The 21,431-nt window shown below is 55.6% G+C and overlaps 2 protein-coding genes across 11 annotated transcripts in view; one reads left to right on the top strand and one right to left on the bottom strand.

Annotated features, from left to right (window-relative positions):
* Positions 1–804: 804 nt before the first annotated feature.
* MMP21 (matrix metallopeptidase 21) lies at positions 805–8,724 on the top strand. Its single transcript, XM_002721244.6, has 7 exons — positions 805–1,109; positions 1,907–2,456; positions 3,320–3,459; positions 3,695–3,836; positions 4,913–5,170; positions 7,682–7,854; positions 8,243–8,724. Exons 1-7 carry the CDS (start codon positions 948–950, stop codon positions 8,540–8,542), a joined length of 1,725 nt encoding a protein of 574 aa, XP_002721290.4. The 5' UTR covers positions 805–947; the 3' UTR covers positions 8,543–8,724.
* Positions 8,725–10,044: 1,320 nt separating this feature from the next.
* Positions 10,045–21,431, bottom strand: part of EDRF1 (erythroid differentiation regulatory factor 1) — a 36,909-nt gene continuing 25,522 nt past the window's right edge. For 7 of the 10 annotated variants that reach the window (XR_016221467.1, XR_016221466.1, XR_016221465.1 and 4 more), the window contains 5 exons: positions 21,258–21,407; positions 19,455–19,608; positions 17,041–17,156; positions 16,134–16,285; positions 10,045–10,814 (listed from right to left, as the gene is read on the bottom strand). Coding sequence is in view for 5 of the 10 variants with exons in the window: in XM_051833496.3 (XP_051689456.3) it covers positions 10,661–10,814; positions 16,134–16,285; positions 17,041–17,156; positions 19,455–19,608; positions 21,258–21,407 (726 nt within the window). In the remaining 5 variants the exon portion in view is untranslated. Of the gene's footprint in view, positions 10,818–16,133; positions 16,286–17,040; positions 17,157–19,454; positions 19,609–21,257; positions 21,408–21,431 lie in introns of all 10 variants that reach the window. The other 3 variants (XM_051833495.3, XM_051833492.3, XM_089313832.1) reach the window with 1 other exon arrangement.

The following is a 21,431-nucleotide window of genomic DNA, read 5'->3' on the forward strand; positions in this document are numbered from 1 at the left end:
GCTGGCTCATACACAAGCACACACATGCACACACACGTGCGCACGGATGCACACACACTCCTCTGTGCGTGTGTGTACCGCACTGGAATCTCATGACTCCCCTTCATTGTTACTTTTAAAAGGTACGTTTTCTACATTGATAACTGAAGAGACCCGAGGGCTGGTGCTGTGGTGTAGCGGGTGGGGCGCCGCCTGTGACACCAGCACCCAGATGGCACCGGCTCAGTTCCTCGCTGCTGCACTTCCCGTCCAGCTCCCTGCTGTGGCCTGTGAGGGCAGTGGAGGATGGCCCAGGTCCTTGGGCCCTGCACCCCACGGGAGACCTGGATGGAGCTCCTGGTTCCTGGCCCAGCCTGGCTGGTGCGGTCATCTGGGGAGTGAACCAAAAGGATGGAAGCTCTCTGTCCTTCTTTCTCTGCAATTCTTTCAAATAAATAAACATTAAAAAAAAAAAAAAACCTTCAGACAACATTACAAAACAATAGAGATCCTAAAACCATAAGTAAGAAAGTATCTGAGGAACAAACTGGGAACCCCCAAAGAGCCCTCAGAGAGAAACCTGCCCCCCCACCCATGAGCAAGCGCAGGGCCCAGGTCTCCTGACCCGGCCAGGCTGGGGGCGTGGGGGAGGGGCGTGGGTTCACACGTTTGCTCTTGGGCAGACAGACCGAAAGTCCTAGCAATTCAGGCAGCAGCCCTGCACCATGGAGATGGATCCCCAGGCGTGTGCGACCTGGGAGGGGCCAGGAGTTCTCGCACCACCAAGAGAGGAGGCCCTGGGGCCTTCAAAGGCGGCCTCCGGCCTGGCGCACTTCAGGGCTGGGTGAGAAATGCCTGCGAACTGCCAGCACCCCCACATCTGCTTATAAAAGAGCCCCCGGCCAGCCCACGCCACAGGAGGGGCGGCGCACGCACTGGGCTCGGAGGGCCAGGGCTCCGGCCAGGCCATGCTGGCTGCCTCCGTCTTCTGCCCCGCCCTGCTGCTCTGTGGGCTCACGGCCCCCCAGCCAGCCCGGCCGGAGATGCTCTTCCACAGCCGGGACCACTCGGACCTGGAGCCGTCCCCCCTGCGCCGGGCCAAGCCCATCGCAGACCTCCACGCCGCTCAGGTAGGAGCAGGCCCAGAGAAGGGCGTCACCCATACCACACGTGTGTGCACACACACCCATGCACACACGTGTGCATGCAGCTGCACGCAGGGCCAGCAGGCTTCCAGGGTTCCAGTAGGAACAATGACAAATCTGTGCTGAACCCAGGGGGAATCCACAGCCCGGAGTGATTCCTGCCACTCCAGGCAGACGCCCTGCGGGCCCACGTCAGGGCCCTCCCTTGGCTGCCCACCATGCCAGTCTGGAGCAGAGAAGGGGGCCCCGCCAGGGGGCCCCACACAGCAAGGCTGGGGATGCCTGGCTGGGCCGAGCTGAGCTGCCGGCCACTGGCTTTGTGGAGCTCTGTGGCGCAGGGGGAGGGCTCCAGGGGAGGGGAGTGGGGGGAGGCCAGCGGCCTGCAGGAGGCCTTCCCCGGCCTGCCTCACGCCCTCGGTGCAGCTGGCAAGAAGCTCGGGGCCCTCAGATGCAGCCAGGCTGCCCGAGTCTCGTGCCCAGCTCTGTGGCCAGGCCGTGCCCCAGCCTCCTCCAGGGTGTGGCATGCGGTACAGCCCTTCCTAGCCTTGCCGTTACAGCCCAAGGCCTCAGCCGTGGCTCCTCTCCTCCCAGCCTCACACACCAGGCCGGCTTCATTCTCCTGCTCAGTGGGCCCAGGGCCATGAATCCCATGTGCAGCCATGTGTGTGCGCGCGCGTGTGTGTGTACGCACACCTGTCTGTCTCTCGCACAGTCTGGGGCAGGGCAGGCACACGGCTGGCAGAACGCAGCCCCACGGATTCTTCTACCTTTCCCTCCCGCAGCGGTTCTTGTCCAGGTATGGCTGGTCGGTGCCTTCGGCCTGGGGTCCCATCCCCAAGCGGCTGCCAGAGGGCCGCGCGGGTGCTGCCCTGGCTGAGGCCGTGCGCAGGTTCCAGCAGGTGAACGCACTGCCGGCCAGCGGGGAGCTGGACGCAGCCACGCTGGCGGCCATGAACAGGCCTCGCTGTGGCGTCCCGGACACTCGGCTGCCGCCCCCCGCCGCCCCCACGACACTGCCCCCCTGGGGCTCACCGAGCCCGCTGGGCCTGCAGCCCAGGGCCCGGCCAAAGCGCTTCCTGGAAATGCTGCTGCCGGGGCTGGGCAGGCAGCAGGACGACTCCCCCGACGGTGGGGCCGCCAGGGCCTTCTCCAAAAAGACGCTGACCTGGAGGCTGGTGGGAGAGGCCTACAGCAGCCAGCTGTCCGTGGACGAGCAGAGGTCCATTTTCAGACTGGCTTTCAGGATGTGGAGCGAGGTGACACCCCTGGACTTCCGGGAGGACCGCACGGCCCCCGCGGCCACAGTCGACATCAAGCTGGGTTTTGGGAGAGGTAAGAGGGGAGCGGGCGCAGGAGCCCGCCCCGTGCCCCGTGCCCTGTGCTCTGTGCCCTGTGCCCCCAGCCAGTGCTCCGTGACCCTGCCCCATGCCCCGTGCCTCGTGCCCTGTGCCCCCGCCCCTTGCCCCATGCTCCATGCCCTGTGCCCCTTGTCCCGTGCCCCCACCCCTTGCCCCGTGCTCTGTGCCCCTTGCCCCGTGCCCCGTTGCTCCTGCCTCCTCAGTGGGGGCTCCAGCGCCATCCGGGGCTTGTTCTGGGCGACACGCGTTGGAGCTGCGGCTGAGTTAGGCCCTGCATGGCTGCTGCTTTAACACTCAGGGGGAGGGAGGAGCCCCTCATTGGACAACACCTGCAGTGGTCACACAGGCCTCCAAGGACAGCCCCCCTGCTCCAGTGGCACAGCTGGCCTCCGGGCCAGCTCACCCAGAGCACCCAGTGTGCCCGGCAAAGCACTCGCCCACCCTGGCCGCCCTCCTGCAGAGAAAGGGCGAGGGAGTGAGTGGGGTCACTCTGCTGGACGAGCAAGCCAGCTTCCCCACGGCCCGTGTGTAACTGGGGGGCTCAGAGAGGGCAGGTTGGGGGGCGTGAGGAGGGTCAGCACTCCCTCCCTCTACTCCACAACCTCACGTGAGGAGGCAGCTTTGTGGCGTCACCTGGGCACCTGTCGGCTCCCACAGCACCGGGCACCTCGCTGTGTCCGGCAGTCTTCCCACCTTATCACTACCGCTCAGCAACAAACTGTCTCCTCCACCAGCCCCATTCGAGGGGCCTGGAGCAGCTGCCCGCACACTGGATGGCCAGGTGCGGGGCCTGTGCAGTGGGCACCGAGTTCCCTGGCCTCCCTCTCCCCTCCCCAGGCCGGCACCTGGGCTGCCCGCGGGTTTTCGACGGCAGCGGACAGGAGTTCGCACACGCCTGGCGCCTGGGCGACATCCACTTTGATGATGACGAACACTTCACACCGCCCACCAGCGACAGGGGCATCAGCCTGCTCAAGGTGAGGGTCCCTGGGCTGCCCGGGGCGCAGGGGCAAAGGGCAGGGTGGCACGGGCCGAGGGCTCTCGTGTGACGTGTCCGCGTCCTGAGAACGCTCGCTGGGCTCTGACAGCGGCCCGGGTCTCACCATGGCCCCCTTCTCCTTGGCAAGCTCGGGTCTGTAGGAGGCGCAGGCCGGCCGGCTGCAGGGCAGGGGTCAGTGCCAGGGTCACTGATGGTGTGCGCTCCCCTTCTAGGTGGCCGTCCATGAAATTGGCCACGTCCTGGGCTTGCCGCACACCTACAGGCCGGGCTCCATAATGCAGCCCAACTACACTCCCCAGGAGCCCGCGTTCGAGTTGGACTGGTCAGACAGGAAGGCGATCCAGAAGCTGTATGGTAAGACCGGGCCGGAGCTCCCGGGGCAGCCCACCCAGAGAGCAGGAAGATGGCCAGCGCCCAGGTCACTCCCGCGTAGCTGCCCGCTGTCGCCATGGCCAAGTCTCGTGGCTCAGAGAGGCTACGCCCGGGCCACAGGCACTGCTGGCAAGCAGCGGGTGCTCCCCCAGGCCACAGGAAAGCATGCAGGCAGGCAGGACCGCCCAGCGACTTTCTAAGCACAAGTGGGCCACCCGCGCCATCACAGCTGCGTGAACCGGAAGCCGCTGGAGGCCGACCTCCAACACTAGCCATTTTTCTATTTTTGTTTTATACCAGAGAGACAAGAGATCTTCCTTTTACTCCCCAAACGCCGGCAATAGCCAGGGCTGGGCCAGGCAGGTCAGGCCAAAGCCAGGCGCCTGGAATCCATTCAGGGCTCCTGCAGTACTTGGGCCGTGGTCTGCTGCCTCCCAGGGGGTGCACTGAGCAGGCCGCGGGGTGGGAGTGCAGGAGCCGGCAGTCAGCAGGTGCAGAGAGAGGGGAAGTGGTGTCCCCCCGGGGACCGCACGGCCACCCCAGGACAAGCTCTAGTCGCTACTTCATTGTTCAGGCTGAAATCCTAGTGGCCATTTAATTGAAGTGACAAGTGACTGGGCACAGATGCCCATGGGAGGAAGTCCCTCCCTCTCTGTTCCATTTCACGGCCCCTCACGTCCATCTTTGGAGCTTATGAAAACCGGGACTCACCGATTCCCTGGTGGCCATCACTTCCTTGTGTGTGTGCCAGAACCGAACGTCCTCTCTGATGACGTCAGCCTGGCCATCCAAGGAGGTGTCAGCTGTGAGGGGCGCCCTCCCCAAATAACCCTGCGTGCAAAGTGAGGCACTCAGGAGCGCCCGGGGGCGGGGGCACTGGACGCTGAGGCCAGGGCCCTCGCGCCCACGGCACAGCTGCCCCAGCTGTCGGACGTGCCCTGCTTTGAGGTGTCCGGTGCAAAACTCCGGCTTCGCAGCTGCGTCTCTTCCAGTCACGGGAACGGAGCTGGGCTGGGTTTGGCGCCGGGGACCCGAGGTTGGATTTTGCTGCATTTTAGGTTCCTGCAAGGGGTCATTCGATGCTGCCTTTGACTGGATTCACAAAGAGAGAAACCAGTTTGGGGAGGTGCAGTTGAGGTTCAGCACGTACTTCTTCCGCAAGAGCCGGTACTGGCTCTACGAGAACCGCAACAACAGGACGCGCTACGGGGACCCCACCCGGATCCTGGCTGGCTGGCGCGGAATCCCAGCTCAGGGCATCGACGCCTTTGTCCACGTCTGGACGTGGAGGAGAGACGAGCGCTACTTTTTTAAAGGTAAAGACCAACCCACCGCTCTCGTAACCCCTGCGAAGGCTCAGGCGGCTCCACAGCGAGCAGAGGTCAGGTTTATCCCGGATCTCCCCAGTAAGGCACCACGGTGCTTGTCAAACCCACCTGGAATCCGATGCTGGCGTCTGCAGGAGTCGGGGTGAGGCCCAGGCTGGGGGCGACCCAGAAAAGGGTGCCTGGAACGCCGCGGCAGGGGCATGGGGGCTCAGAGACCAGCCGCGGGGCGGAGCCTGGGAGCTGGGATTGGGGACTGCACAGAGCCAGCCGAGGACCCACACGCGAGCCTGACCACGGAGAGCCTCTGACGCCAGGGCCGGGGCCAGCTTCTGGACAGGGAAATCAGTGTCCGGCTGCGAGGCGGTGGGGCTGGGGCTCCGGGTGACCGTGCCCAGGGCAGGTTGGGGCTGTCCTGCCCCTGTGTCCTCTGATTCACAGACCACATTCCAGCCCCAAACACCGCTTGCCCCGCCCCCAGAAATCAGCTGAGCCCTCCCCCACCTGAATCCCGTGAAGGGCAGGAGGCTTTAAGGCTCAGCGTGAGCTTGCAAGGCCTGAGCCAAACTGAAGGAACTTCACATGCAAATTCCACCGCCGGCAGCTTGTGGATGCACTTGGCTTAATTTTCCTGCACATCACACGAAGGGAAGAGTTTTCGGTCGTCACACAAAGCAGCTGCCTCGTGGTGCACATACCCAGCTGAGGTTCGAAGTCGGGAGCACGGCCTGCAGTGCCTGAAAGAGCCCTGAACAAAAAATCTTTTTTTTTTTTTTTTTTTTTTTTTTTAAGATTCATTTATTTGAAGCCGGCGCCGCAGCTCACTAGGCTAATCCTCCACCAAGCGGCGCTGGCACACCGGGTTCTAGTCCCGGTCGGGGCGCCGGGTTCTTTCCCGGTTGCCCCTCTTCCAGGCCAGCTCTCTGCTGTGGCCCGGGAGTGCAGTGGAGGATGGCCCAGGTGCTTGGGCCCTGCACCCCATGGGAGACCAGGAGAAGCACCTGGCTCCTGCCTTCAGATCAGCACGGTGCGCCGGCCACAGCGTGCCAGCCGCGGCGGCCATTGGAGGGTGAACCAACGGCAAAAGGAAGACCTTTCTCTCTCTCTCATCACTGTCCACTCTGCCTGTCAAAAAAAAAAAAAAAAAAAAAAAAGATTCATTTATTTGAAAGGTAGAGTTGTCGGGGAGGGAGATGGAAAGATCTTCCATCTGCTGAATCACTAACCAATGGCTGCAGGAGCTTCATCCCAGTCTCCTACTTGGGTGCAGGGTCCCAAACACTTGGGCCATCCTTCAACCATCCTCCGCTGCTTTCCCAGGTGCATTAGCAGGGAGCAGGATCAGAAGTAGAGCAGCCAGGACTCGAACCAGTGTTGCAGGTGGTGGCTTAACCTGGTATGCCACAACTCTGGCCCCCACAAAGAATTAAAAAAAAAAAAGATTTATTTGAAAGGCAGTGGCAGAGAGAGAGAGAGAGGTCTTCCATCTGCTGGTTCACTCCCCAAAAGGCTACATGGCTGGAGTTGAGCTGATCTGAAGCCAGAAGCCAGGAGCTTCTTCTGGGTTCTCCCACGCGGGTACAGGGGCCCAAGCACTTGGGCCATCTTCTACTGCTTTCCCAGGCCATAGCAGAGAGCTGGATGGGAAGTGGGGCAGCCGGGACTCAAACCTGCGCCCATATGGGATGCCGGCACTGCCGGCTACGGCTTTACCTGCTACGCCCCCGCGCAGCCCCTCAAAGAACCATAGTCCTAGAATTAGGTCATCACCAGGGAACTGCCACATTGTAGCTGTTTTCTTCTTGGAACTGTAGAAACTTCTGGAATTTAATTTGCTGTGAATATTTAGTTCCCGTTAGGGTGAACTGCACCTGTGACTGTCCAGGCACCAAACCGTGCACACGGTGGGCTTTTCCGCACACACGGACACTTAGGTTGCTGAGGAAGGAACGGCTCGAGGTGTCCTCTGGGTTTGTCATTCCCTGCTGGCTGCACGCCAAGCTTCCAAATCAGGACCAATAAGGCCGGCTTCTCTACTGCTTCAGCGCCGGCAGCCTTGGGGTTACAGAGAGAAGGGAGCGCGCCCAGGGCCGCAGAGCGGAAGTCTCAGGTGCGAGGCGGGGGTGAGGGGGGCTGCCTACGCTGGCTGTCCCCTCCACCTGTAGACGACTCTAAAATACCAGAGAACGGGGTCACCGGTAATGAGGCCTCACTGACTTCTGTAAGAAGAGGGCTCACCCAGCCAGTACAGGAACAAGCCTCGGGCCACCCAAGGGCACTGACACGGAAAAGGGAGCCCTTGCAAACGCTGCGCTTGTTTTACGGTGCAGCTGTGACGCGTTACACAAGATGGACTGACTCCTGCGGTCAGCTCGACAGTCCTGGGACAACAGTGCTCTCAGCGGGGCTCCCCTGGGACCCCTTCCCGGGCTCGTGCGTCAGTGTTAGCTGGCCACATCTGGCCACATCCGGCCACACTGACGGATTCTGGTTGGCTCTCAGGGCACCACTACTGGAGCTACGACAGTGGCCAGGATCAGGCCCTCGCAGAAGACCAGCAGGGAAAACGCTACCCCAAGCTGATATCACGAGGATTCCCCGGCATCCCAAGTCCGCTGGACACGGCCTTCTACGACCGCCGGCAGCAGCTCATTTTCTTCTTCAAGGGGTCCCTGGTGAGTAGGAGACGCGGGGCCTGGCGAGGGCCCCTGGGCGAGCAAGTGCCGAGGTGAGAGCTGGGCTCGCTCACCCGAGGGCACGTCAGAGAACGGGTGGGAAACGGAGCGAAGGGGGGAGCTGACTTTGGGGCAACAACTTTTGAAATCCATGCGTGCGGGGGGTGAGGAGGTCTCCAAAAAGTTCACGGGGAGTGTGGATTCTGGAAAAACTACGTCTACGTTTCAGAAGATTTTTGACCCACAGAAACCATCTTTTAATTGCCCTCGTGGTAGACCATTAATTAGATAAACCCTCGAGGTCTACAGAATTGGAGCCACACACGGCCCGGCGGCGGCGCCTCCCTCAGGAGAGCCGGTCTCACCGCCGGCCGCATTTGCTTGGCAGGTTTTTGCATTCGATGTCAACAGGAACCAAGTGCCGAGTTCCTACCCCGTGGCGCTGACCAAGGCCTTCCCGGCAGTGGCACCGCACAGCCACCCCGTCAGGAGGATAGACGCGGCCTACTACTCCTACGCGCACGGCTCGCTCTTCTTCTTCAAGGGCAGTGCCTACTGGAAGGTGGTCAGCGCCAAGGACAAGCAGCAGAACCCCCAGCTGCCAGCCAACGGCTTACTGCCCGAGCAGCCCATCTCCGAGAAGTGGTTTGACATCTGTGACGTGCACGGCTCCACGCTGAACATGTGAGCAGGGAAACGCAGCGGGCACAGCGCCCCTGAGGACACACGGCCCGGCTCGCCGCCGACGCGAGTGGCTGCCTGCATCGGAACCCACCGGGAAAGGCAGCGCTCAAGACTGTAGGACAGCTGGCTTAAGAGTCAACTGCTCAGGCAAAACGTAATTCACGGAATAATTCCACTAATTTTTCAGGGAAAGTTTAAAAGACAAAAAAAGCGAGCAGCCAAGGCCTCCGTCTCTGCCTTCGCTCTGCGACCCTGGCCCAGCCTGAGGGAGTCGTGGGGGATGCAGCGAGCCGCAGGGAGGGACTGCGCCCCCCTCCGCGGCCCTGTCCCGAGGACTCACTTCCGGGTCCCTGACGGTGCACGGGTGGTCTTGCAGCCGCCGCAGACTGCTGTTTCCAGCCCCAGAGCGTGAAGTCCACTGCGAAGCCCAGCGTGAGGCCTGTTCCCGCCGCGCGCCCCACTTTTTTAAGATTTTCTTATTTGAAAGGCCGAGTTACAGAGAGTGGGGGAGAGACACCATCCACCGTGGGTTCACCATCTACAACGTGGCTTTTAACTTTGTTAGCACAAACAGAAACTCCAACGTCACCTGATAAGGACAGAATCCGGGCCAGGAAACTAACTGAACGGGTTCAGCAGCTCCATGAGGCATTTCTTCTAAGGAAACAACTACAACTCAGCCTCGAGGCCTTCGTCTGAAGTCAGCAATCACGCTCTGGAAGGCAGTTTTCCCCTGCAGGAGCGTTCAGGTTATCGCGTTGACAAGAGAAGATGCTAGAATCGACTTTTCTTGCTTAAAATTTTGCTCTTGCCCAAACGGCTGCTGCTCAGCGGAGAAGGGCGAGGGCCGAGAGCAGGGCCTTCCCGAGCTCCTCTGCCCCCCACCGACGCGGTCCAGGGGCCTGCCCAGGGCTGCTGCCCCAACAGCGCACTGGGGCTTCAGGCACAACTGTAAACGCTTCCTTCATGAAGTTTTGCAAATGGAGGAAACTGGCCCAAGGGCAAGGCAATGCCCACACTAAGGAAGCAGACAAACGGCAAAGGAGAATTCTGCCAGGCCGCACGGGTCAGCGCGCTGTCGTGCCAACAGCTGACGATCAAGAAAGCGATTTGCAAAATCCAACCTAGACCAGTTTAGGGCAGACAGCTCTCCAGTGCGGTTCAGATCCTTCGGAGGTGTGCCAGCGGCGACTCCCCGCACCCAGGCCCGGGCCGGCACGCAGGGAGCCAGACCGTTACCACAACCAGAGAGCCCGACTGCTCTGGGAATCTTCTGGAAATCCCGAGAAGACGAAAGACAAGGCAGCCTTGCAAACTGCAGGCACCGCAAACACTGCGCCTGGGCAGGAGCCGTGCGGCGGCGGCGCCAGTACACGGAACATTCTAGAGAATTTAGTGGACCGCAGAATTTTAACATTCTGATTTTACTTTGTAAGGTTTATTATTTCAACTGAGTTCAAATCATAACTCAATGTGAAGAATGTGAAATGGAAAAGTACAAAGACATTTTAAATAAATAGTTTATTTATTCAAAATAGCCTTCTTACCTTATTCACAGTTTCAAGTTTAAAATGAAGAAAAAGATAGTACCTGTTCGGGATCAGCTGTCTGAGAAGTCCAGGACAAGCGCACCCTCCCAACACGCATGGCACACGGACGCTGCACGCGGCGAGGCTCCGGCAGCTCCAGCAGGAGCTCAGACAGGGCACACGTGCTGTCCTGGACCATCCAGACAGAACACTGTACAAGTTTCTTTACCCCATTTGACCCTGTAGAATCATGTCACCCAAAACAGTCCTATCTTAGATGCACGGAGCTTAGCACACTTCAGAAACCTGTCAAGGTGAAACTGCATTGTGGTGCGGCTGTTGCCACGAGGTGCCAGGTGCTCCCAGATTCACCGCCGGGAGCTTTCCACTGGATCCCGACGTCGGCCCTTCAAAAGGAGCCGGACACCTCGACCAAGCTGTGCGTCGTGAGAAATGACAACCGTGCCCACGGCTGTCCCTGGGTGGGGCGGGCACCCCTCCTGTTTAATGAGGCGCAGCACCAAACGGACAGGGCAGCCCCCGAGTTCAGAAGGCACTGGCGGCGCGTGTGCAGGCGCGGCCCCGGGCTCGGCTCACTGCACGGCGCCACCACGAGCGAGCTGCTCCAGCAGGTGGATGACCACGTCGACTCTCTCCACCAGAGTGGCGCCCTTGCTGGCCGTCGCTCTCAGAAGCTGGGAGTAGATGTGCTTGTTGGTTTTCAGGACCACATCTTCTTCCACGTTACTGCTGGGCATAAGAACAAGAGACAGGTGAAGGCCACACCGCCGCCCACCACCACCTCAGCAAGAGCCGAGCGAACGGCCACTGCTCAGAGAAGCAGGCGTCCACTAACGCTTGCCCACGGCTGCCTTCCTCCGTCTGCTGTCGGTGGGCCTGCTGCTAGACATCTGTCAGTTAAAGCCGACGCTCACTCGGCTGACAAAAACCCAAGTGCCTACCAGTACCAAGAGCCGCTCTCACGCCTTCACACGATTGGGGTGGGGTCTACACTAGCAATTAAGAAGCAGAATGTGCGTGGGCCCAAGCTGCGAGGAAGCAGTGGAGACGGCCAGGGCACAGGGAGGCCATCCTGGACGACGGATTTTCCAGGAGTTCGTGGGAAAGGTGATTTGTGAAAATCACTAGCATGGATTCCAAAAACTTTTGCACCAAAAGAAACGTTTTTTCGTCCAGATTTTCCACGAACTGACAGGCCCTCGCATTTCCTCCATGAAGCCTGGCGTGAAGCCTCTCCCAGCGTTCACAGCACCGAACTAATGTGACAGCTGGGCGCCAGCTCCACCCCAGGACCAGCCAGGCCTCTGCGGACTCCTGCCCGGCTGTATGGAACTCTGACCCCCACGCAGGGGGCCCCCCACTTCCCCACAGGAAGCGCACCCCGGGCCGGAGCAGCCCTAACCTCCAGGCCCTGCTCCCTGCACTGCAGCACAGGGCCCCCGCTCGTCAGAGGCGCCTGTTACTTTCTATATTTCTCATGATATTAAACCAAACCCACAGAAATGCCAAGAGGCTGTGCACTGCTGAAGCGAGGAACATTAAGATACAGCATGAGAGCAAATTCCTAAGAGAGAGAAGGCGGCCCACAGCCTAAGCAGGACAACACCTGCGAAGCCACCGCATGGTGGAGTGCCTGTGTAATCTGAAAACAAGAACAAACTAAGTTAACTGCATCAGAATCTTCTTAGATTTCCCTGTAAAGTGTATAGAAACCTAGGAAAATTAAGACTTGAATCAGGCCCGCTATTTGTGCACAGAATCCACCTCTCGGTTACTTGTAGATGTCGGCACAGTGTCCCTGTGTGGCAACACCTGCTACACTGCTTGTTCACTGCACTCCTGGATCCGCGGGTGAAGGCAGGGGCTGACTATTTCCTTCATGTCTCATCCTGAGCTGCTTTCACCCCCAAAGGAATGTACACCAATTCCCAGTGAAACAGCTAGGCTAGAAGCAAAGCAAATTTCCTTCACAAAACCACTGCTGTTTCATCTGCACATCAGTGACACATGAGCACTGAGCTGGAAACTAATAGTTTTCATATGAAACCTGTCAATACATTCACTGTATCAGAGTGTCACATTTAACAGTCTTTGAAAAATCAATGCAAATTAACTACATGGGCCTTCAAAGAATTTTCTTCAACAGAATATGGGTAATGTGCCTACACTGAGGGTCAGAAAACCCTCCACTAAGATAAAAATTATCAGGTCATCCAGATGACTGTTACAATCATAAGAGATACTCTAAGACTGAAACTACTGCTTTAGTCACCTGAGTCATCATTTATGCAAGTCAACGAATACTGTGTTACTCATCTATATTTATATTGCCATGCTGTGGAAACCAAAACAAATTTTTAAAACTTACCCACTCTTGTGGGCAAAACAGCTGTGAGCTCCTTTGCAGCTGTGTGTTACGACCTGTACTGCCTACCATGTGCTCCGACATCATTTCTTACCATTGGTTACTAGCTGCACTGCCTACTATGTGTCACCACATGCAGGACCTACTGTGTGTTACCTGTATGACCTACTTTGCCTTGGTTCTCTATCTGCTAAATTGTAGCAAACACAGCGACACAGGCCAGGATACGCTGTAGACTTTTTTTTTTTTTTTAAGATTTATCTTATTTATTTGAAAGGCAGAGTGACAGAAAAAGACAGAGAAAAAGAGGTCTTCCATCTGTTGATTCACTCCCCAAATGGCCACAACCGTTGGAGCTGGGCCAGGGTGAAGCCAGAAGCCAAGAACCACCTCCCAGTCTCCCATGTGCGTGCCGGGGCCCAAGCCCGTGGGCCATCTTTTCCCAGGTGCACCAGCAGGGAGCTGGACAGGAAGCAGCAGTGCTCTGATACGAAGTCAGCATCGCTGGGGGGCTTCCCCTGCTGTGCCACAGCTCTGGCCTCAACTCTGAGGGCTAACGGTGTGCCTAAAACTGAGCTCTCCCCCAAACACAAGCTCTTCCAGGTTCAGAAAGCTATTCCTGAGTACTTACTGAAGGTTCTACTCCGGAGGGTTAAAGCTGGGGAACGTGTCATACCCACTCTTCCAACATGCAGGGCAAACTACCAGCCGCATGTTTCTTGAATCCAGAGATTCGGAGGTGGGGTCGCAGGGCAAACACTAGTGTGAGATCTGAGGAGAGGCAGGCGGGCACAGGACGAGGTGGGGAAGAATCCACTGAACAGTCACTGAGCTGAGGGGGGCGCACAACCTCCAGAAGACAACGGTCTAACCAGCAGCAGGATATTAGGGGTTTACAACACATGTAAGGGCCAGCACTGCACGCAGCGGGTGGAGCCAGCATCCCACGAGTGCTGGTTTGAGTCCCCACTGCTTTGCTTCAGGTCTACTTCCTGCTGATGTGCCTGAGAAGGTGGGGAAGAAAATGGCCCAAGGGCTTCAGCCCCTGCCCCCTGCCGCCCACATGGGAGACCCAGATGGAGTTCTTGGCTCCTGGCTTTGGCCTGGCCCAGACTCGGCTGTTGCAGCCATTTGGGGAATCAATCAATGGACAAAAGATCTCTCTCTGAGCTTCTCTCAGAATTTTTATGACAATGAAAAGCTAACACAAAGTACTTTATAAAGTTTATGGAGAGGCCGGCTCACTAGGCTGATCCTCTGCCTTGCGGCACCAGCACACCTGGTTCTAGTCCTGGTCAGGGCGCCGGATTCTGTCCTGGTTGCCCCTCTTCCAGGCCAGCTCTCTGCTGTGGCCCGGGAGTGCAGTGGAGGATGGCCCAAGTGCTTGGGCCCTGCACCCCATGGGAGACCAGGATAAGTACTGGCTCCTGCCTTCAGATCAGCGTGGTGCGCCGGCTGACAGCGGCCATTGGAGGGTCAACCAACGGCAAAAGAAGACCTTTCTCTCTGTCTCTCTCTCTCTCACTGTCCACTCTGCCTGTCAAAAAATAAAAATTAAAAAATAAAATAAAATAAAGTTTATGGAGAATAGAATTAAAAGACAAGCTGGAGTCAGCTCTGTGGCGTAGTAGGCTAAGCCTCTGCCTGCAGCATGGCATCCTTGTTAGCTCCGGTTCGAATCCCGGCTGCTCTTCTTCCAATCCAGCCCCCTGCTTATGGCCTGGGAAAGCAGTGGAAGATGGCCCAAGTGCTTGGGCTCCTGCACCCATGTGGGAGACCTGGATGTAGCTCCTGGCTTCTCATCGGCTCAGCTCCGGCCACTGCAGCCATTTGGGAGTGAACCAGCAGATGGAGGACCTCTCTCTCCCTCTCTGTGTCTACCTCTCTCTATAACCCTCTTTCAAATAAATAAATTTTAAAAAACAACAATTAAAAAAAAGGCAAGTCTTAACTACATAAGAAATTCACTTTTAATATTACAGACATAGACAGGAAAAGACATTAACCAAAAGAGAGCTGAACAGCTATATTAACATCAGAGAGAGCTGTATTTCATAAAGGGGCCAGTTCCCCGTAAGACACAACAACCCTGCATGTGTGTGCACTTAACAGAGCACCACAAATACATGAATCCGCAGCCCCAGTCTGCAGTACCAGCACCCCTAGGGGCGCTAGTTTGAGTCCCGGCTGCTCCACTTCCAATCCAGCTCCTTGCGTATGTGCCTGGGAAAGCAGTGGAGATGGCCCAAGTACTTGGGCCCCGAACACCTACATGGGAAACCCAGACGAAGCTCCAGACTCCTGGCTTCGGTGTGGCCCAGCTCCAGCTGTGGCAGCCATTTGGGGAGTGAACAGCAGATGGAAGCTCTGTCTCTCTTTGTCTAACTGTACCTTTTAGATAAATAAATAAATCTTTTAAAATAAAACATGAAACTGGCGCCACGGCTCACTAGGCTAATCCTCCGCCTAGCGGCGCCGGCACACCGGGTTCTAGTCCCGGTCGGGGCGCCGGATTCTGTCCCAGTTGCCCCTCTTCCAGGCCAGCTCTCTGCTGTGGCCTGGGAAGGCAGTGGAGGATGGCCCAAGTGCTTGGGCCCTGCACCCGCATGGGAGACCAGGAGAAGCACCCGGCTCCTGCCTTCGGACCAGCGCGGTGCACCGGCCGCGGCGGCCATTGGAGGGTGAACCAACAGCAAAGGAAGACCTTTCTCTCTGTCTCTCTGTCTGCCTGTCAAAAAAAAAAAAAAAAAAAAAAAAAAACAATTTGATAGAGATGGCGAAGAAGTAAGATAAATCCACAATGGTCACTGAAGACTTCACCCTCTTCCCAGTGAACTGACAGAACAAGTGGACAGACAGGGAGAACACAGACGACTGAACAGCACCATGAGCCTATGTAACCTGACAGGCACACAGCACTCTCCAACAGCAGGATCCACAGGTTTCCCAAGTACGTGTGGACATACGCTAAGACAAACCACATTCGAGGCCACAAAACCGATCGACACAACATGAAGGAAGAGCACACACACAGTTAGGATCTGTGTCCCACGTGCTCCTAGCAACACTCAGGATTTTTGTTCCAGGATTATTCATCTCTTCCAGGGAAAATACCACAAACAATAGGGTGTTCACCCTCGGCAGCACGATCTTTGTGCATCTGTATTCTCAGTTATCTATGCTTCAGTACGGAGCAGCACACATGGAGATTCTTACCAAGTACAACATGTCAAGATGACCACTTGAAATACGCAATTATCCACATAAAAGAGAAGAAAGGCTACAGCCCATCTTACAGCGTCAGCAGGTTACTCACATTCTTCTTCTAGGTGTGACGCTGGGAAAGAAGTTTCTACACAGGGCCGGCACTGCGTGCTGCTAACAGGCTAGGCCCCAGCTTGTGGTACCAGCATCCCATATCAGAGTGCTGGCTCAAGTCCTGGCTGCTCTGCTTCCAATTCAGCTCCCAGTTACCGCACCTGGGCCCCTGCCACCTGTGTGGGAGTCCAGGGTGGAGTTCCTGGCATCAGGCTAGGCTAGCCCAGCCCTGGCTGCTGCAGCCACTTGGGGAGTAAACCAGAGGATGGAAGATTTCTCTGTCCCTTTCTGGCACTCTGCTTTTCAAATAAATAAATCTTTTTTAAAAATTAAAAAAAGTCACAAAGAATCATTTAATTTACCTTGTTTTCTTTTTAGTTGAAGACAGCAGTTTGATGGACTGAAGGAGAAGGAATGACAGCCGAGATTCAAATATACCGAGCAGTTTGATCACCTCTTCTCGATTGAGACTGGGGGAAGAGTCAGCGGCCGGAGCAGTCTCGCCACTCTTGGGCTGAAGACAACAAACAGTTACCTGGCTGAGAGCACCTGACAACTGCAGCGGCGCAGTGAAGTGATAAGCCAGACTTCCATCAACCAGTGAACTTTATAGACAGCACACACACAGCGTACATCGACTCACACACACAGTGAAAGTCTCACACCTAACAGCCACTTACGTTTCTTAAAAAACCTTAATCCTGAAGGAAAATCTCCTGACTTCCCAACAGCAGGCGCTAACAGAGCACCCTGGGAAAGGGCACCACACGGAGTGTGACTGAGCAGGCCTAGGGAAGCCGCAGGTGGGTGGACCATGGGGCCTCGGGAAGCCGAGCAGCAGCCGACAGCAGTGTGAAGGCTGAAATGCCCAGAAAGCCGGAAATCCTTCCAAGGAGCTGCTTAAGCCCACTCACCGCGCACCTGCTCCCAGAAAGTTTAGTGAGAACTACGAAAGGCCATGGGAAAAAGCGCAGTTCCCCACAAAGAGGCTTTGTGACTTTCTAACCAACGCCTTACTAGGAATGGTTTGAGACCTGTTAAGGCATTCTTAAAACTTCTAGAATACGAGATACACCTGCAAATTAAAGAGTTTAACAGCTCTACCATGCAAGCGTAACAAGTCACTGTTCATGTTGTGTATATGCAGAGTGTGTATGCATATGCACAGACACAAGGTATACCCACGCCTACACACAGGCATCACGCCCAACACACACGGTCACCACGCAGCCTGACACACGTAGAGCAGACGACGACTTCCCCGCTCACCTGCTCGGGGTCCTCCACCAGCTCCTTACGGAGCAGCTGGAATGCATGCTCTGTCCTCACCATGATGTCAAGAGCCCCGGACAGGGTCTTCAGCTTTCCAACGTTGCTATTCTGACCTAACGAATTGGAACACAAGATGATCATTCCTCTAAATAAACAACGTTAATACAGGAATGCAGGACGTTCGTGAGAATCCTAACAAATCTTCAAATCCAACTTGCTGGAAATTTTCCTGAGAAAATACGAAGTCCAGACCAGGCAGTAGAGTTATTTCCCTACCTCTCTACTTGGCTTTTTCAGAGCAAGAACACAACCTTTTTGAAGGGAATCAGAATCTCAAGCATTGGGTTAGAGGGGCCAGAGAGCAGCCCGCATCTGGAGCCGCCCACTGCTCATGGGCCATGTGATGTTAACCAAGTCACTCCAGCACCCGGCACCCGCCTCCATGCCTGTAAAGTAAGTACGTTACCTTTCCGTAACAGGCAGGAAGTAGGACCAGGCGAACAAGATTTCATCTTGTTCTAGGACCCCCTGAATCCTGCGAACACTACAAAGCACCCTTGCTCCTGTTCTGGGGCTTTCATTCAGGAGTCTCGTGTGCGGCAGAGGAGCAATCGTGTCCAGACAGGTCTGGCCTTCGTGGCTCACGGTGATCTCGAAACCCTTGACGTCTCACCAGATAACAGCCTTCACCTGGGGAGCCAGGGCCACCGAGAAGTCTTCATGAGATTTTCTTACGGGGATGTGGGCCCGTGCTAACAGCTGGACCTCCAGAGGAGCTAGGAACTGTTGTATGGGCAGTTGCCATGTCTCCATGACCGATTCCCCAACAATGTTGGACACTAAGGCGTGGGTGGGCCTCCCTGGCTGGCATCCCTGGTCGGGGCAGTCATGCAACTTTGCTGGAGGAGGTGGCACTGTCCGTGACGCCACTGGAAGGGGACACCTGGGACTGTCGCCCTCGGAACTCTCCTGGACTCTGCCCCACAGGCCTCTTCTCTTGGTCAGTTTGAATCCCTGTTCTTTCACTGTAAGAACAGCCTGAGTGACAGTCCTCCTCACGAACCGCCAACTTCAGGGTGACCTGGGGGACCCCGACTTTGGCCTCCACTGTTACCTTTACAGCACAAACCCTTTAAAACAACCCATTATCTTTAATACCAACGGCTGAGTGAGATTTCAGCGCAGTTCTGCATCGAGAAGACAGTGCTGATTATGCATGGAACTGCTGTTGGGGCAGCTGGCAGGCATTGGGAAGATAAACTTGAGCCATACATGCAAACTAGAGAAAAAACTGGGTAAAACGTACAGTAAACCAGAGCGTTTGTTAAGCTGGCTTACAAGACCCACAGATCTGACTAACAAACCCCTAAAATAGTCACATTCTTCGTCTGAGGCGCTAACAGTATTAACATTTGTGTCCCCAGCATCTATTTTTTTTTTCCTAAAAATGATGACTTCTCATTCTAAGAAGCACAAATACAGCAGGAAATTCAAAAGATACAGTGAAAAAAAGACCACCCCACCCCCACAGCCAGAAGGAGCTTCTTATCCCGCTGATTATCCCACACACCTAGGCAGGCACTGTGTACCAGCGAAAAACAAAGTAATTCTAGTAAGTACTTCCAGAAACTGTTCAGAATAGCTAACACTCCCCAAGTCTAGAAAGTTCAAATGAGCACACAGTGAACCCCTCCTGGCCTCCCAGGTTCCCTGATCAGAGGCAACAATTCCATCAGTTTGGGGTACAGTCTTCCAGGGCTGCTGTGCCTCTACACAAACTAAGGCCTGTATTTACAGAGTTACACGTATTTTACTTTTTAGAAGAAAAAAACTAAAATGCAATCCAACGAATCACTGTACTTCAAATCATTTCTTGTCTGTTTACCACACACAGGAGATTCTTCTCCAAAGTGAGGAGTAGAGAACTTAACAGGGAAGCATGAAGTGGCTGGCACGTCTGCCCGGCCCCGGCCCGAGCAGCAACAGCCCGAGCCTTCTCCCTTTCCCCTTCCCGCCCCCGTCTATCCTGACTGCTGCCAGACTGCCGAGCTCCTGCTCTGCTTAAAGGAGTCAGTGGGCACCTCCACTCCTTGCTGCTGACTCCCACCCCCAAGTTTCCTAGGCTCGTTTGAATCTTTAATTGCCTACACTGGCCCGTCAAAATTGCTTTCACACGACTCGAAGGAGTCATGGTTGTATTTCAGCATTTCTACTGATTAAATTTAATCTAATGCATTTCTCTGAGCTTTAAAAAGCACTCTTAGAAAGTGTAGACACTTCTCCCGGTCCATACCCAAAGAAGCTAGCTATTGGCCCACTGCAAACAATTCTACTTACATCCAAGAGACAGCCTCCGGTCTGTCTCGCTCTAAGACAGCCCACACACCTGAGGGACGAAGGGCAACACTTACCAGCCATCTGGAACTCTGCAAATGCCACTCTTTCCAGCTGGACTCGGAGCAGTTCGCACGGGGCATCTTTGAGAAGCTGGAACAGCTTCACAGCTTTGCTGTAGTGGAGATCCGCCAGCACCCGGTGCTGCTTCCTCAGGTGCTCGTCGCCAACCTGGAACCAGAAACACAGTGAGCGCAAACCCCAATGCCTGGGCCCACAAAAACACTGATCTAGTTGTCCGACTGGATCCCGAGGTGAGCTGTGGTCTTTTCTTCCCCGCAAGTGTTGCTGCTTCAAGTCCTGGCTCCATTCTCACTTCACTTGGCTATGATGTGAGGCAGAGTCCAGCTCCATTCTTCTGCACGTGCGTGTCAGCTGTCCCAGCGACCTGCTGCAGACCAGCCCTGCCCCGTGACCTGCACTGGCACCCTAACGCTTGCTTCTGCAGGAGGACATTGGGCCATCTGAGCAAACTGGAGTTCTGGCTGGGGGCCTCTGGTAGCAGGGGAGAGAAATTCTGCAGATCAAGCTGGACTTCAAAGGACAACACCCTCTCAGCGTAAGGGCAACCCAGGCACAGTAAGATACTTTGTTCTGGCACCAAGCCGAGACAGGGAGACCAACAAAACAAACATAAAAATCCCCACTGAGAAACTGGTGTAAGACTCCTTAGCAGGAGCAAAGCCATCTCTGTAAATGGAGGCACCTTCTGCCTGGGCCCCAAATTCTTCCCATGAAACACGCTTGAGCAGCAGGATTCATGCAGCTGATGGTAGATTATTCCTTACAGCACTAAACTGGAATAATCAGCATCTTGGTAATCATGGAATGACTGAGTAACTATGATATATTCATTTAATGAACACCACCAAGCCGAGAGAATGAACAGCTACACGCAAACATGGATGAACCCAGAACCATGCGACACGAAGGCAACAAGCCACACACAGCACACACGAGAGATCTGAGCCACAAAGCAGGAGGTGAAGACAGACACGTTCAAGTGGTAAAACACACAGAAAGTCTGAACACAGCAGAAAACCCAGGATGGCAGTTAATCCAGGTTGGCTATCCAGGGACACAGAGGCAGGGGAACACGGGGCTCTCCACAGCACCAGGCCTACCCTCAACTTCCAGGAGAGGAATGTGGGGTTCCCTCTTGTTACTCCTTAAGCTGCATTTTGTGCCACATATATTTTCTTCTCTTTCATTAAAGATTTATCTATTTACTTGAAAGGCAGAATTAACAAAGAAGCAGAGGCAGAGAAAGAAAGTCTTCCATCTGCTGGTTCACTCCCCGAATGGCCACAATGGCCAGAGCTGAGCCAATCCTGAGCCTGGAGCCTGGAGCTTCATCTGGGTTTCCCAGGAAGGTACAGAGGGCTAAAGACTTGGGCCATCTTCTACTATTTTCCCAAGCCATAGCAGAGAGCTGGAGTGGAAGTGGAATAGCTGGGACTCGAACCTGTGCCATATGGGATGCTGGCACTGCAGGTGGCGGCTTTATCCATTATGCCATAGCGTCGGCCCCCACATATGTTTTCTATCTACTTTTATGTGCACATTCTATTTCACAGTAAGATGGAGACCAGTCCTATAAACCCACATTATCTTAAAAAAAAAAAAAAAGTCTAAATAACACACCCAAGCACAATATCTAATTTTGCAAACTAAGAATCAACCAAACACCACAGAGAAAAATACACAGAGGTGAGAAGAAAAACACACCCTACAGCAGCTAACTGGCCTCCATGGTCTTGAAATCTGTGAGAACGTGAGCAAACCCCCCGCGACACTGGCCGCAGCCAGGGTGACAGTACCTGATTCCTCAGACAACTGTGGTACATGGAAGCCAGCCTGTGGTGGATGGTCGCAGCTCGATACTGACAGAGAGGCTGCCGGGCGGACGGCAGGTCAGCGTCGCAGTACTTCAGGGACTTCATCATGGCCTCACTCACTTCTTTCTCGATCTGATGGGAAAAATAGGAACAAGC

The sequence above is a fragment of the Oryctolagus cuniculus genome, chromosome 15 (genome assembly GCF_051225735.1).
Source record: "Oryctolagus cuniculus isolate XC-2025 breed Fujian yellow rabbit chromosome 15, ASM5122573v1, whole genome shotgun sequence".
NCBI classification, from domain to species: Eukaryota; Metazoa; Chordata; class Mammalia; order Lagomorpha; family Leporidae; genus Oryctolagus; species Oryctolagus cuniculus.